Source organism: Podarcis bocagei (assembly GCF_964188305.1).
Source record: "Podarcis bocagei genome assembly, chromosome: 12".
NCBI lineage: Eukaryota > Metazoa > Chordata > Lepidosauria > Squamata > Lacertidae > Podarcis > Podarcis bocagei.
Window position 1 is genome coordinate 58241993 of NC_138137.1, and position 14890 is coordinate 58256882.

The window sequence follows — 14890 nt, forward strand, 5'->3', positions numbered from 1 at the left end:
TAATTCCTTATTCCGTTAGCTGGAAACCAGGATTATCCTCTCTGTGCGCAAATTCATTTTAACATCAGGGAGATTAGCAGCATGTAAATGCAGCCGATTTCAAGGGCTTTTCCTTTCTGGGGAAAAGACGCGTGTATTTTTTTGGGGGGGGGCGAGGGAGCGTCGCAGGAAGCTTAGAGGCAGTGTTTTAAACTCTCTGCCATTTGCTGCGATTTGAAATCCGTAGAGCACTCTGCTTTCACAGAATCGTAGAGTCGGAAGGGACCCGAGGGTCATCTAGTCCAACCCCATGCAGTGCAACAATCTCAGCTAAAACATCCAGGACAGATGGCCATCTGACCTCTGCTTAGAAACCTCCAAGGAAGGAGAATTCACAACCTCCCGAAGGAGACTGTTCCACTGTCGAACAGCTCTTGCTGTCAGAAAGAGAAAGCACTACATGCAGGGTGGAGCTGAACTATGGAACTCACAGCCACAGGATTATAGAATTATAGAACTGCAGAGTTGGAAAATACCCTGAGGGTCATTTAGTCCAATCCCCTGCAAAGGGGGACTCTCGACCAAAGCATCCATTTGGCGGGGGGAAGGAAAGGGGGGGAGGCGAGAGAAGAGCTATAGCTCAGTGGAAAGGCACCTCCTTTGCAGGTTCAAGCCCAACTGCATCCCAGGGAGGTAGGACTTGGGGAGATGTTCTGCCTGAAGCCCTGTAGACTTGTTATCGGGTCGGTTTAGGCACCGCTGAACTAGATGAGCCAAGAGCCACACTCTTGTTTCAAGGCAGCTTCCTACGACAGAGAGAGAACCCAGAGCCACAAAAAACGAATTCAGACTAAAGCTGGCAGCCAAGGTTGAACATTTAGAAGCTTTATTTAAACCCTTTACAATAGGTAAGAATCACAACATCAAATCCGGAAACAGCTGCTTTTAAAAACGGAGACAGTCAGTAACTATTACAAGTCCGAGGACAGGAGAGGAAGGTAAACAGAAGCAAACGGGTTTTAAGATCCTGCCGTCGTGACAGCAGGGCCCTCTAAGCTCCCACCCGGACAGGTTTGTCCAACCACCTCTCTCCTGCGTTCCAGGCGCCATCGCACCCATGCATTTTCTTAACACACCCCTTCCCTCCCTCCCTCGCCCCAGCACCACCCGGCTAGGCTATTGTGGGAACACCTGCGTACTTCTACCTCGCTGCACAGCCACGGCCAGGAGTGGCGCTCCCTTCTGGGTTGCACAGCCGCACCGGGCGAAGTCGTGCGAGATGGCTCTGGCCCTTCGCCAAGGAGGCGTCCCAGCAACAACTCCCAGCAGTCCACAAGGCAGCCTGGAGGGCACCAGCTTGGCGAAGGCTGTCCTACAGCTACAGCAATGATTTTTGCGCACACACACACACAAAAGGCAGGCATTTTCGCCAAGGCCGCCCCAATCTCTCTGCCTCCCTTTGCAAGGCCGATGCTCATTCCCGCTCATTCGAGATGGGCAAATCACCCGCTGTAGTGGCACAGATAACCTAACCGCTTCCATCTACCCTCTTGCCCTTTCTGTACTGTCGCCGACGTAGACCGAGAATCGCCAAAGCGAGGGGAGAGGAAGGGGTGTTTCTTAATCCGGATGGTGCTCGTAAGAGACTGCAGGGGATGGAAGCTCGATTGACCTCCCGATATTGTTCAGAGTTGGGAGAGCAATGGCACCTGCTCTCGAGTTCCTTCAAGCCCTCGTAGGAAACAGGCCAGCAGCCGCTCTGCCTTTTCCGACGTCATCACCACTCCGAGAAGGGGCTTCAAGCAGCGCATCCTGGCTGTTACGAAGAGGACATCCCGTTTGGTTCTCCAGCTAACTGAGCGGCCGTTGCCGTTCTCCGTTCTGCCATGGCTTCCCCAACCTGGGGCGCTCTACTAGGTTTGAACTACAACTCCCAACAGGGCCTGTTGGGAGTTGTAGTTCAACCCTGCTGGAGCGCCCCAGGTTGGGGGCGGCTGTGATAAAACTATAAGAATCTTTACATGCAAAGTGGAGAGTTCATGGCGTTTTATTCGGTTTAACCACTCGGCGTTGAGCTGCAGCCCCACCCTGTCCAAGTACAGCCACAAGGGAATCGGTACTTTTTATTTCCCAGAGCCTCCTTGGCGAATCTAAAGACCCCGGCACGCCAAAGCTTCAGCCAGCATCCTTCGTCCCTCTGGACCAGCCCTGATACAGTTGGGTGTGTGCATGGCTTTCCTGAGCCTGTCCGCCCCACGATGGAAGGGAATCAGAAATGCCAGACAAATCAGAAATGCCACTTGCAAGCTACTCTGTCATACAGTAGCCCAAGTGGCGAAAAGTACATTCAGGGTAAAGACAGATGTTCATTTTAAGAGCGAGGGAGGCATACTGATGGTGTCCCCGCTGCTCTGCAAATCAAAACAGTTTCTCTTTCTGGACCAAAACAGGTCTGCAGGTTTTCCAAGTAGCTCTGCGTGAAAAGAGCTAGTGGGAGGGAGGGGATAGACTTGTACAGAGCACCTATTGGCTAGCTGCTGTGACATCAACAACCGCTTCCACCCCGTCACGTAGTTTTGCAACTGTTTTAAGAATGCTTGCAGATTGTATTTTGGAGGAGGTAAGGCAAAGGATGGAAATTAACATGAGCATGCTGCTAATAATAATAATAATAATAATAATAATAATAATAATAATAATAGTGGTGATGAGGCTGGCTTGATGTGCAAGGCTAGAGCAAGACACAGATGGATGCCTAATGGGTTAAGGGCCCACTCTTGACAGCTCTTAAAAGCCTACAGCTGTCTTTACCCTCAAGTCGTCTGCAAGGAAGGCGAAGAATTACCCTGGGCTGGCAGAGAGGCGTCCAGGTTGCCGCCAGAGCCCTATACAGCCTCTCACCCGGGCCTCTTGATCCACACCCATCTCTGCTTGGCTGCAGATAACCCAATTCCTGCTCTGTTTTGTGCGTACCACTGATATGTGACACTACGGCGCTGAAACCCACGTCGGTGGCCACATTTCTGCCCAAGAGGATGCAGCCGCAAGCGCATCACCCAAGACGGCAGGTCCACACACACCCCATGTCAGCTGAAAGGCATCAAGTCCCTTGCCTCCGAGCACCTATGCCACACACTTTCTTCACCGGCTTCAAAACAAGGTGTTCCCTGGGCTAAGAGTGCCCCTGTGCCTCTTGCGAAGAGGAGAACCTCTCCTAATCCAATGGAGACCAGCTGATGGCTACCTCAACCAGCTGCCTCCTAATCCACCACCCGGCCAGCTGGCTAATCTCCTGGCTTCCTTGGGGGAGGGCTTGGCTTGCTGCCCAAGCAAAGCGGCTGTCTTGAGAAGCTTCTTGATTCCCTTCCCCGTTCATCAAGCAATTCCCTAAAAGCAAAGTGCATTTTCAAAACACCAGGAACTGCGCTTCCCTTCCCCTCGGTCCAACCAGGGCACCCTCACACCGAACACGTGTCGCTGCAGATTAGGCATGAGAGATCTCTTCGGTTGTTTCTGGGCTGCATTTGTAATCCTCAGGCTCAGGCGGAGGGGAGCAGGGAGCCAAACAAAACCTAGAGCGCCACGGGCTCCCCATCCCCAGTGGAGATGAGGCTGGGGTCGCCGTTTAGTGTGCAACTGGCCAGGCCTGTGAGACTCACCATTGAACGGAATGATCAACAACACACCCAATATTCTACAGTAACGGCATAGTGAAAGGAAAGAGGGAAAGTCATGGAGAAGCTATCCCGCGAAGCCTCATCTTCTTTCTGAGGAACCCCAAGGAAAGCAAGAGGGAAAAACACCCCCTAAAAGGACGCCGCAAAACTACAATTCACCTCCAGGTTAAAAAACTGCACACCCAAGTTGCATGCTTATATCTAACCAGTGCCACTGTTCGTTCCACCATCCAAGCTCAACTCAAGCCTCATTTTCAGGGAAAGATGCCCAACATGGATGACCTTGCCCAACAACACAAAACTTTCAAGGTTCTGCGGAACTCTGATCCCCAATGGAAAGAACACAGAGCTACGGTTTCTGTAAACCACAGGTGGAAAAGAGGTGTCCTCCAACTGCAGATGGACTCCAACTCCCATCGACCCCGCCCAGGCTGCATGGCCAATGGGAAAGGACGATGGGAGTTGGAGTCAAAGATCTGGAGAACCTTGGGATTCTCAGCCTGGTTGTTAACTGCCCAAAGCTCAAATAGGGAGCGAGTCACACAGCTACATGTGCACGGGTGGGTCTTGCTGCCTCCTCCTTCCTCAAGCCCGTTTATGCCACGCCTCTGCCAAAATGGATCGCTTGGATCGTCGACCCTAAGCCAAACACTGTCCTGCAAATTGGCCAACTCATGAGGGAGGCTGGTTGTGACGTGCAGAGCTGCAGTCTCCACTTGCTGTAAGAAGTGCTGCCCTGGGAAGAAAAACCTAACCATGACCTCCAAGGGTTGTGCCTCTTAGGTGGAAAAACTGGATGGCAGCTCCCTCTATACTAGCTAGCATGAGGCCACGATCCACGAGGGCGTTCTCCCAATGGGGATTCCGCAGGAGAACGTCCCACCCCAATGGATTGTGGCCTCATGGTTCAGATGCTTCTTCCACCCTTACCAAATAAATATCTATGGCCACATTTTTCAGCTGCACTGAAACCTGACGGTCAAACAGAGACAAGATCTAAGCCAAGTTCTCAAACACAGCCCTGGGAGCAAGGGCGGTTCATTTATTGCTTTCGCTTCTTAGCCTAACAGCCACCGCCTCTAATACTTCTCATGATCCGTTTTGTAAAAAATACCTACATAACCCACCCCCCCAATTGAAATCTGCTCCTGCCCCTCCAAAACAAGAGGGAGGAAAAGGAGACCAGCGCTGGGCTACGAAAGCCCTTTCTCCCCAACCCACCCTGCCCCGCCCCAGAATTGCAGTATTTACAAGCTACTTTCAAATCTAAAATTGCATTGTTGTAAAAATCCTTATTAGAAACCAAAGCTGGGGACTAAGAAAAACTTCCCCGTAGCAATCGTCTTTAAGCGTCTCTCCGGGTCTAAGGCTAAAAGCACAGGCACGACACGTGTTAAGTGAGCGTGTTGTGCGGGAACAAGTGCGCGCACACCGCAGAACTGGGCGCAACCGGAACCTGCACATGTTCTCAAGACAGGCGGGTGCTAATATCGACCACCTCAAAGTGATTCGGGTCGGGAACAAAGAAGGAATCGACAACCCTTTACAAGACACTTTTTTTTGCGCTATCACGGAAGATAAAGTGCAATGTTATTTGACTTTCCAAGTGAGAGTCCTCAAGCGACGGATCGTAGGAGAAACACATGTGGGCATCGTTGCAAACAGGAGAAGGACCCTCCAGCAAACAAAAGTCAATTGCTCCTCAACTTGGGGGTCAGAGGAAAGGGAAGCCAAGACAATGGGGCTTCCTGCTGAAGTATCTGAGTCCCCCAAACACTTTTCTGCGAAAGAAGCTGCGAGTCTCAGCTTCTTTTCGTTCTTTTTTAAAGCATGCGCCCCACAAGCTTCGTAGGGCAGGAGGTCGATGAGGCAACTGCTTGCCTTTCTACGGAAGCCCAGGAAGCTCCCATTTTCGAGCACACAGGCTGTCCTTATTGCTTCAAGGGACAAGTTTCCCTGTCGGACAAGGGGGTCGCCTAAGCAAGTGCTCCCCTTCTGCCATCACCACCCCTTGGCCTGGCAGCAGGGAGGTCAGCGGAGTGGAAAACCCAAGCTGGTGTTTAGAGGTTGGGCGAAAGACCGGGAGACATCATCAGCTGCAGGGCAGGGACGTAGACCGGAGGGGAAGGGAGCCATGCGCGGCAGGTGGAAGTGGAGATCTCGAAGGGCTGGAACACAAAAACGCACACACACAAGTGGACCTGCTCCGCTAGGAAGACGCTGCCGCCCAGGGATGCTGCTAAAGCGGCGCAAGGCAGCGTCTTGCTCCTGGGGCGAGCAGTTCCACTGTTTATAGGCCTCTCCAACTCAGGAAAAAAACCTTCCCGGAGGAGCCAGGAATCCAAAATCTAAGTGGGGGAACCAGTTCGAGGAGATGTTCACCTACGCAAACCTCGCCAGGGCAAGTGGGGAGGTACCACTGGGCTTTTGCTTCCCCACCCATTTGAAGGAGGCTTTCCACGGGGCCTGGCCCTCAAAGCAGAGGAGATTTGGGGCTGTCTCCTATTACATCCCCCGTCTTCAGCTTCCATCGCCTGCATTGCCTGTTTGAAACAAAAGGTCGGAGTTGGCACGACAAGGTCTCACAGGGAAATGCCAGGGCAGGAAGGAGGAGGAGGTGGTGGTACCGGGGTGGAGGATGGGAACGTGCGGGGAAGCTGCACAGCAACGTGTAACAACGTGGGTGGGGGGCTTCCTGAGTTCTGGAGGGTGGGAGAGCCGGTGGGCAGGTGCAGCAAGCTTTGCAACAGACTCGGAAGCAGACTTGGAATCAGCGTGGCCGAGATGGAAGGTGGGCAAGATGGATCACAAGCACACATACATATATTTCTGTACACAGACAGGCCCCTTTCTAGGTGCAAAACCTGCAACTTCCTCCTTAAAAGGTTTCTATAGTATTCCAAGGAGGGGAAGGGAGATGCGATCCATGAGATTTCAGAATACCGTTTTGATGCAAAAAAGGGGTAGGAAAAAAAGCCCCGCTAAGGTTTTAAAAAGCCATTTTATTAGAAACCATGCAACCTTTAATATTTATATATATATATTTATATATATATAAAAACAACAACCACAAGTGCAATATGTCTTTTGTGTGTGAAGGCAGACCCTGGGATTGCTGTGTTGCTGAAAAGCACACTGTGACCAAGAGATAAAAGGGGGGGGGGAGAGCTGTGCTACCATCGCTCCTCCTTCCCACAGCCATCATCTCCTGCCTGCCTCCCAGCAGAAGTCTGCCTACAAAACAACCCCCCCCCCCCGCCGCCCAAATATTTGTTCCCTGCGGTTTGGGTTCCCCCCTCTTCCTTTCAGAATTCCCCCACGACTCTCACAACACACCATTTTCAAAGTTTTATTTACATTTCGTTTTAGTGTCATTTGCAATGCAAAAAAAAATTAATAAAATTGCCGAAGGTGCTCAAACTCTTGTTGCCAACACTCCCCACAAGCCCCATCCAACCCATACCCACCCCTAGAAGAAAAAAATGGGTCTTTTCTTCCAAAGGAGAGCAATCTCTGCCTCTTTCTCTCCTTGGCACCTTCAGATCACCTAGCCAGCCCCATGCAGACGCTGCCTCTCGTCAGACCCTCAACACTTTCCCATGACCCTCTTGGTATTTTGGGGGGTGGTGGGGCAGCGGCCAAGCAGTCTCCCCACACCACGCCCTCCCCAACTCTGCCAGGATGCCCCACTGCCAGTGGCGAGCTTCCTTATAAATGCCAGACTCCATCCCAGCCTCTGTTCCAAGGTGCACAGAGCCAAACCCATCGTGCCTTGAGGATTAAATCCTGCAAATATATTCCCCTGCTCTTTCTCCAGGATGGGCAGTGGAGGATCGGCCCCCCCCATGGGAACTAGATCCTGTTGAGATGCAATGCAGCAGACCCTCAAAAGTGCAAGGGCTTCTCTCTGCAGCAGTCAGTTAAAAAGGACCTTCATAGCTTTTTTGGGGGGGAGGGGAGCAGCGAACGCCATTCCTCTACCACCCACAACCTCCTCTCAATGCATCCTCAAGAACTTTTAACCAACGTGGCTCAATGCCTTTTTTTGCTCCATCATTTCAAAGTTTTTTCCTTTTCCTTAAGCACACACAAAAAATAAACACCACACACAAATGAAGAAAATAAAAATAAAAAACGAAAGAAAAAGAACACAGTTAAAATGGCTGGATATGTCGATAAGAAGCCAGCAGCACTGCAGCAGCGGTTAACGTTTTGTTTTTTTTAATTCTCCTATGGCAAAGGGCAAGGGGGGAAGGGAAGGGAGCGCGGTGACCCTGCGGTAACAAGCGACAGAAATCGGCAAACACTTTATTGTACTTTTTTAAATCACAATGAGAAGGAGGAGGGTTGGGGGACTGGGGGAGAGAAGGAGGTTAAGGAGTTAAAAGAGTTCCAAAAGAGAGTGAAATTATCATGTGTGAGAATAATAATAATATATAGACCAGCATTAAATAGTAGGCAGCGCGAAATGACGCAGGGCGAGGGGGCAAGGAGGTGGAAATGGGTTGCTGGAGGGGGAAAGAGGGCAGCAAAGCTGACTCCCGCTAACTCCCGCCTGGGTCTCGGGCTCCGCCACGAGTGGGGCAGACCAGCGTTCCCTCCCTAGTCCCCACACAGCAAGCCAAGAAGGACGGGACGAAATCAAGACAACTCCAACGCACACTCGGACACCCCCCGGGAGCCCATTTCTGCACCCAGAGATACCAACCAACCAACCAACCACCAGGGGCCACGGAGGCTCTCGGGGGCAGCCTGGCACACTCCAGAGAGGTCCCCTGCCGTGGGGCAGGGAGGCCAGCCCATCTTTCCAGGGCCAAACAAAGCCAGGCTCCGGGTCAAGGGAGACGAGCTTCTCGCGAGCGGGAGGAGGGCAGGAGGAATGCGGGAAGGGGGCAGAGTCACAAGCCTTGCTGAGGAAGAGCGGCCGCCGTCTCTTCCGCGAGGGGAGCCTGCCGTGGCAGCGGCGGTGGCGGCGGCTGCAGAGAGGTGGAGGCGGCCGAGGCCAGGCTTTCGCTGACCGAGGTGCTGTGCCGTGGGGAGGTGCCGCCGGAGAAGACAGGGGGGTGGTTGGAGGCTGTGGGGTCCGCCCCGTGGTCCGTGCGGGCCTTGGCCTTCTCACGGAACATCAGCTTGTGGGACTCAATCTGCAGCGACACAAGGGGGAGCGGGGGGAAGACGGCAATGGGGGGTGGGGAGGGAGGAAAAGGGGGGGGGGCGGAAGGAAGGCGACACCAGAATGTCATCGTTAGATGCCTGGAAAATAAAAGGGCAGGTGGCTTCATTAACAAGGCGGCGCGCCGGGACGTTTCCTCTCCCCTTCCCTCCCGCTTCAGAAGTCGGTAACAGGGACGGTGGGGGGCGGGTTAAGCCGCCCAGCCCCTCCGCACTCGGCCTCTCCTACTAGGGAGGAGGGCAGAGGACGTCTCCTGCCTTCGAGAAGGTACCTTAGGAAAAGCTGCCTGGTGTCCCACCCCCAACTTCCACCTCCCACTCTCATCACCCCTCACCTCCCGCCCGCCCCACATCATCGCAAAGCACCTTTGGGGAGGCACAGAGGAAGGCCTGGCACTTACTTGTTTCTTGTATGTGAGTGTCGAAGCACTGAATTTCCCTTTGGTCGCCGCCGCCACCCTGGGCGGGCGTGGGCAGCCCTACGCCATTCTCCTGTGTGTGGGGGCTGCCACCTGGCGGGGGGGCGGTCACAGCTCCGTTCTGCGGGGCTGCCTCCTCGCCCCCCTCGGTCTACAATGAAACAATGGGGTGGGGGAGGACAATGAGGCGTCAATACAAGGATGGGAATGGGATGCGGCGAGATGAAGGTGGAGGAGGCACGCGCTAGCAGAGAGACGGACAGGTGTGTGGCGTTCCCAAAGCAAAGGAAGGATTGGACTCTGATTAATAAAATACACACAGAGGCTTGGTCAGCAAGACTCTGGGAGGAGTGCGTATAATAATCTGTCTCTCCACCCCTTGGCCCAGGTCGTTTTATTCACAAAAGAACTTTTTACACAGTGTTTGTAAGAACCAATCAGATTTCCTCTGAGCAAAAAACCCCACGTGGGGACAAAGTCAGATCAGAAGAAATCCTGTTAACTACAAAGAAACTATTTCCTACTTGAGCATGCATAGTAGTCCAGAGTAAATAAAATAGGAAGCAATGCTTTTAGGAAACCCGGAGGTCATAAACAGCAGTAAATGGTATTTACCATCTCCTTGTGAACTCTCTTCCTGGCCCTAAGATTAACAAAACTAACAACAGCTACATCAAAGAAACTGCCTACTATCTTTATGTACTGAGGATGCCTGATGAAGCAACTGGCCTGTGTTTCAGAATGCTTATATGTGCCTGTCAGGCGTAGAAAATGAACAGTAGAGAAAATGGCCAGAAATGCAGAGGCTTGTGGGATTTGATCAGAAATTATTGTCAATGAATCGAACCCAGTCAAGGCAATGCTTTCATCGTGGACACAATGGCTTGATGCATATTTTATAATTCCTCATAGTAATCCCATCTGATCACTACACAGGTGGGAGGGGCTTCTCTTAAGAGGTGGTCCGCGTCGTCTACACAGGTAAACCTGTATGAGCCTCACGAGGGAGGGAACAAAGGCAACCTAGCCTCAACAGCCCTGAATCACGGCACCCTCCTCGCCTTGCTGGCCTCCTTCCCATTGCCGCCACCACCTCCTCCTTTCTTTGACCAACACACAAGACGCTCACTGAAATCTGTACGTGATTTCAGGATCCTAATGTTGGGATACTGCCAGGGAGACGGGGGCGTCAGGCAGGCCCCCAGCTGGCTCCAGTCACCGGCCGGCAGCCGGGCGATCACCGGTCTCCCTTGGAACAGCATCAATCAGCGACACGAGCCTCTGAAATCTTCAGAGGATTGTACACGCTCTATCAGCAGAGTGAATAAATCTTCTCACAACGGAAGAGGCGGACAGAGCCATGTGTAAGCATTATCTACAGCATAGTTCAGGAACAAAGGAAAACATGTCTGCTTCCTTTCGTCTCCAGCAAAACAGCAGTACAAAAGCAATATACAAAACGGAAGCTCCCGGCAAGTGCTGGAAGTAAACAGGCATGTGACACACAACAGTCATGCCTGTTCCCTTTGAAGGTGGAAGGGAACTATATCCTAACATCTAATCCTTACTTTTTTGGACTGCCCCTGCATGTGAAGGTAGGCTCCGGCGGACTGATCGGACAGTCAACGGTTAAGAAGGCAGTTTCTGCACGTGCAGCATGGGGAAGTGAGGGGCAGATGAGGCTAATCCACTAGGGAAGGGAGCCCATTTAGGAGAAGGAAAACTCTGATCCTAAACTTCCACTGCCTTATGGGATATCTTCAGGAAAAGAAAAGGCTAAGGAGTAAACCCTACATAGATCTGGAGTCTCCATGATGGTGGATGGCTCTGTGTACTCCTACTACTAATTTATTATTTATGCCCCACCCATCTGGTTGGGTTTCCCCAGATACTCTGGGAAACTTATCACCCCTAGCCAAGCTGGCTGCAGGTAATGGAGCCAACGTAGTTCAACATTTGGTGGCCCAAGGCTGAAGGACTTTCCCCTGATGGGAGGGAGCTGGGCGGGGCTTTACAAGGTATAATTAGAAATCATAGAATCATAGAGTTGGAAGAGACCACAAGGGCCATCGAGTCCAACCCCCTGCCTGCCAAGCAGGAAACACCATCAGAGCACTCCTGACATGGTTGTCAAGCCTCTGCTTAAAGACCTCCAAAGAAGGAGACTCCACCACACTCCTTGGCAGCAAATTCCACTGTCGAACAGCTCTTACTGTCAGGAAGTTCTTCCTAATGTTTAGGTGGAATCTTCTTTCTTGTAGTTTGGATCCATTGCTCCGTGTCCGCTTCTCTGGAGCAGCAGAAAACAACCTTTCTCCCTCCTCTATGTGACATCCTTTTCTATCTTTGAACATGGCTATCATATCACCCCTTAACCTCCTCTTCTCCAGGCTAAACATGCCCAGCTCCCTTAGCCGTTCCTCATAAGGCATCGTTTCCAGGCCTTTGACCATTTTGGTTGCCCTCCTCTGGACACGTTCCAGTTTGTCAGTGTCCTTCTTGAACTGTGGTGCCCAGAACTGGACACAGTACTCCAGGTGAGGTCTGACCAGAGCAGAATACAGTGGCACTATTACTGGGCCCTGTTTTCAAATTCTCGTATTTATGCACACATGTGCTAGCCGAGGGAGAAGGCAGAGGAGCTTTGCTTCTGTTTATGCACACAATGTACACACATGCTCCAGGGAAGAAGGGAGTGGGTCCCCTCTCCACGCCCAGGTGCCACGTAATACCCATAATGCATTTCTAAGAACTTAATCTTTCAGTGTGGCAGCACCTATACTGCTTTCACTGAATGCTTTTCAGCACCTGATAAAAACCCTTTTTTTTAAAGGCAAGCCAGATGCTTAGAAAGTTGATGTGAGTTTTAATACGTTGTTAGTTACTGTAAACTAGCCTTTCTCAACCTGTGGGTCCCCAGATGTTGTTGAACTACAACTCCCATCACACGTAGCTAGCAAAGCCAGAGCTCAGGGATGATGGGAGTTGTAGTCCAGCAACATCTGGGGACCCACAGGTTGAGAACCGCTGCTAAACGTTTCAAAAGTCTTAAAACGATTGCCGTGTGAATTCTTCTTTTTTTGAGAGGTTGTTGCTGTTCTTAACAAGCGAATTTTATGAAACAAATGAACAGCCTCCGATACTTATGAAGCCCTAAAAGGGGTAGGTGGGTGGGTGGAATGTCCTGGGGGCTCCGTTCAGCACCCTCCATCGGGTGGCACCGTGGAAATGAATGTGAGGTTGGCAATGTGAGGATGGCAGGACGGACGGGTGGCCGCACACAGGAGGGGGGGGAACCACGGGGGGCAAGGAGGGACCCATGCCTGGGTGCCGCCTGAAGCATACCTTCACGGTGCCCCCAGCCGGGACGTGCCCCACGTTGTCCAGAGAGCCCACTTTGGCCTGGGCTTTCTCCTTGAAGTTCAGCTTCTGGTTTTCAATTTTGACGTCTCCGCCACCTGGAACAAGGAAGGGAGAGTGTTACTCGAGGGAGGTGGCGCTGCTGCCAGGAGCCCGGCAGTTAAAAACACCCCACGGCTTGCTTCCTCTCGATGTGGGTTGAAGTTTGTACGAGGGCTGTAATGTTTAACCAATTAAGGGGGGGGGCGACCTCAAATCCATCAAGAACACACACACACTTCTGCACGTCCGAAAAGGTGCCATTTTCAGCAGTCAGAAGCATAAACTACATCAGCCCCTGCCAGCAGAGTCTTATTCTTTCTGGATTTATTTACAAAAAATCTTTGCATACTGCAGTGTCATTAAAGGTAAAGGGACCCCTGACCATTAGGTCCAGTCGTGGCTGACTCTGGGGTTGTGGTACTCATCTCGCTTTCTTGGCCGAGGGAGCCGGCGTACAGATTCCGGGTCATGCGGCCAGCATGACTAATCCGCTTCTGGAGAACCAGAGCAGCGCACGGAAACGCCGTTTACCTTCCCGCCAGAGTGGTACCTATTTATCTACTTGCACTGGTGTGATTTCAAACTGCTAGGTGGGCAGGAGCAGGGACTGAGCAACGGGAGCTCACCCAGTCGTGGGGATTCGAACCACTGACCTTCCAATCGGCAAGTCCTAGGCTCTGTGGTTTAACCCACAGCGCCACTTGCGTCCCACAGTGTCATTATCTATCTTAAAAAAACACACCACACCACACCAGTTATTCAAAAGTTACAATATAGCTTTGTCATATCTATATCTCGAAGTGGTTTACAGCTATTAGACCATTAAAAAGATAAAAACAGAAGTCAATTAACCATGGCTGATGTATTCTTAACTGCCTGCAAAGGCCTAGCAGAAGAGAAAAGTTTTCAGCAGCAGTTCCAAAGTTGGCACAGAGTTTTGCAAAATTTCACAATGGTCAATCTCAATTTCTGCAAATTTCCTTAGCGAGGGATCTTTTTTAAAAAAAGTTTCTGGGTGTGAGGAATTTTTGTGATCGGACAACATTCAGCTTGGCAATTTTTGTTCAATGAAGAAGCAAATAAATTGCTTTTGTGAAACCAAAGAATGCTAATGTTACCTTCTGGAATTGTCAGGTAATGCTAAATAATAAAATTTATATTCATATATAATAAAACTACAAGTACTTGGAGATCATGTTTAATTATTCTATGCAACCTTACACACACTTTACTTAGCAAAGGTAAGTTAAAGGCCAGAGGATTGGAGAAGATCAGTCTACATCCCAATCCCAAAGAAAGGCAGTGCCAAAGAATGCTCCAACTACCGCACAATTTCACTCATTTCACATGCTAGCAAGGTTATGCTTAAAATTCTACAAGGCAGGCTTAAGCTGTATGTGGACCGAGAACTCCCAGAAGTGCAAGCTGGATTTAGAAGAGGCAGAGGAACCAGAGACCAAATTGCAAACATGCGCTGGATTATGGAGAAAGCTAGAGAGTTCCAGAAAGACATCTACTTCTGCTTCATTGACTATGCAAAAGCCTTTGACTGTGTCGACCACAGCAAACTATGGCAAGCTCTTAAAGAAATGGGAGTGCCTGATCACCTCATCTGTCTGCTGAGAAATCTCTATGTGGGACAAGAAGCTACAGTTAGAACTGGATATGGAACAACTGATTGGTTCAAAATTGGGAAAGGAGTACGGCAAGGCTGTATATTGTCTCCCTGCTTATTTAACTTATATGCAGAATTCATCATGCGAAAGGCTGAGCTGGATGAATCCCAAGCCGGAATTAAGATTGCCGGAAGAAATATCAACAACCTCAGATATGCAGATGACACAACCTTGATGGCAGAAAGTGAAGAGGAATTAAAGAACCTTTTAATGAGGGTGACAGAGGAGAGCGCAAAATATGGTCTGAAGTTCAACATCAAAAAAACGAAGATCATGGCCACTGGGCCCATCACCTCCTGGCAAATAGAAGGGGAAGAAATGGAGGCAGTGAGAGATTTTACTTTCTTGGGCTCCATGATCAGTGCAGATGGTGACAGCAGTCACGAAATTAAAAGACGCCTGCTCCTTGGGAGAAAGGCGATGGCAAACCTAGACAACATCTTAAAAAGCAGAGACATCACCTTGCCAACAAAGGTCCGTATAGTAAAAGCCATGGTTTTCCCAGTAGTGATGTATGGAAGTGAGAGCTGGACCATAAAGAAGGCTGATCGCCGAAGAATTGATG

General features: G+C 50.8%; 2 protein-coding genes across 16 annotated transcripts in view; one reads left to right on the forward strand and one right to left on the reverse strand.

Annotated features, from left to right (window-relative positions):
• Positions 1–14890, forward strand: part of LOC308569628 (cytochrome P450 2C25-like) — a 189277-nt gene that overhangs the window by 150327 nt on the left and 24060 nt on the right. The window lies entirely within an intron of this gene.
• LOC308569494 (uncharacterized protein) overlaps positions 7607–14890 on the reverse strand; it is a 209920-nt gene continuing 202636 nt past the window's right edge. For 14 of the 15 annotated variants that reach the window (XM_081163436.1, XM_081163443.1, XM_081163435.1 and 11 more), the window contains 3 exons: positions 12593–12705; positions 9230–9398; positions 8660–8800 (listed from right to left, as the gene is read on the reverse strand). In XM_081163436.1, the coding sequence (XP_081019562.1) occupies positions 8796–8800; positions 9230–9398; positions 12593–12705 (287 nt within the window). In that variant the 3' untranslated portion in view covers positions 8660–8795. Of the gene's footprint in view, positions 8801–9229; positions 9399–12592; positions 12706–14890 lie in introns of all 15 variants that reach the window. The other variant, XM_081163437.1, reaches the window with a different exon arrangement.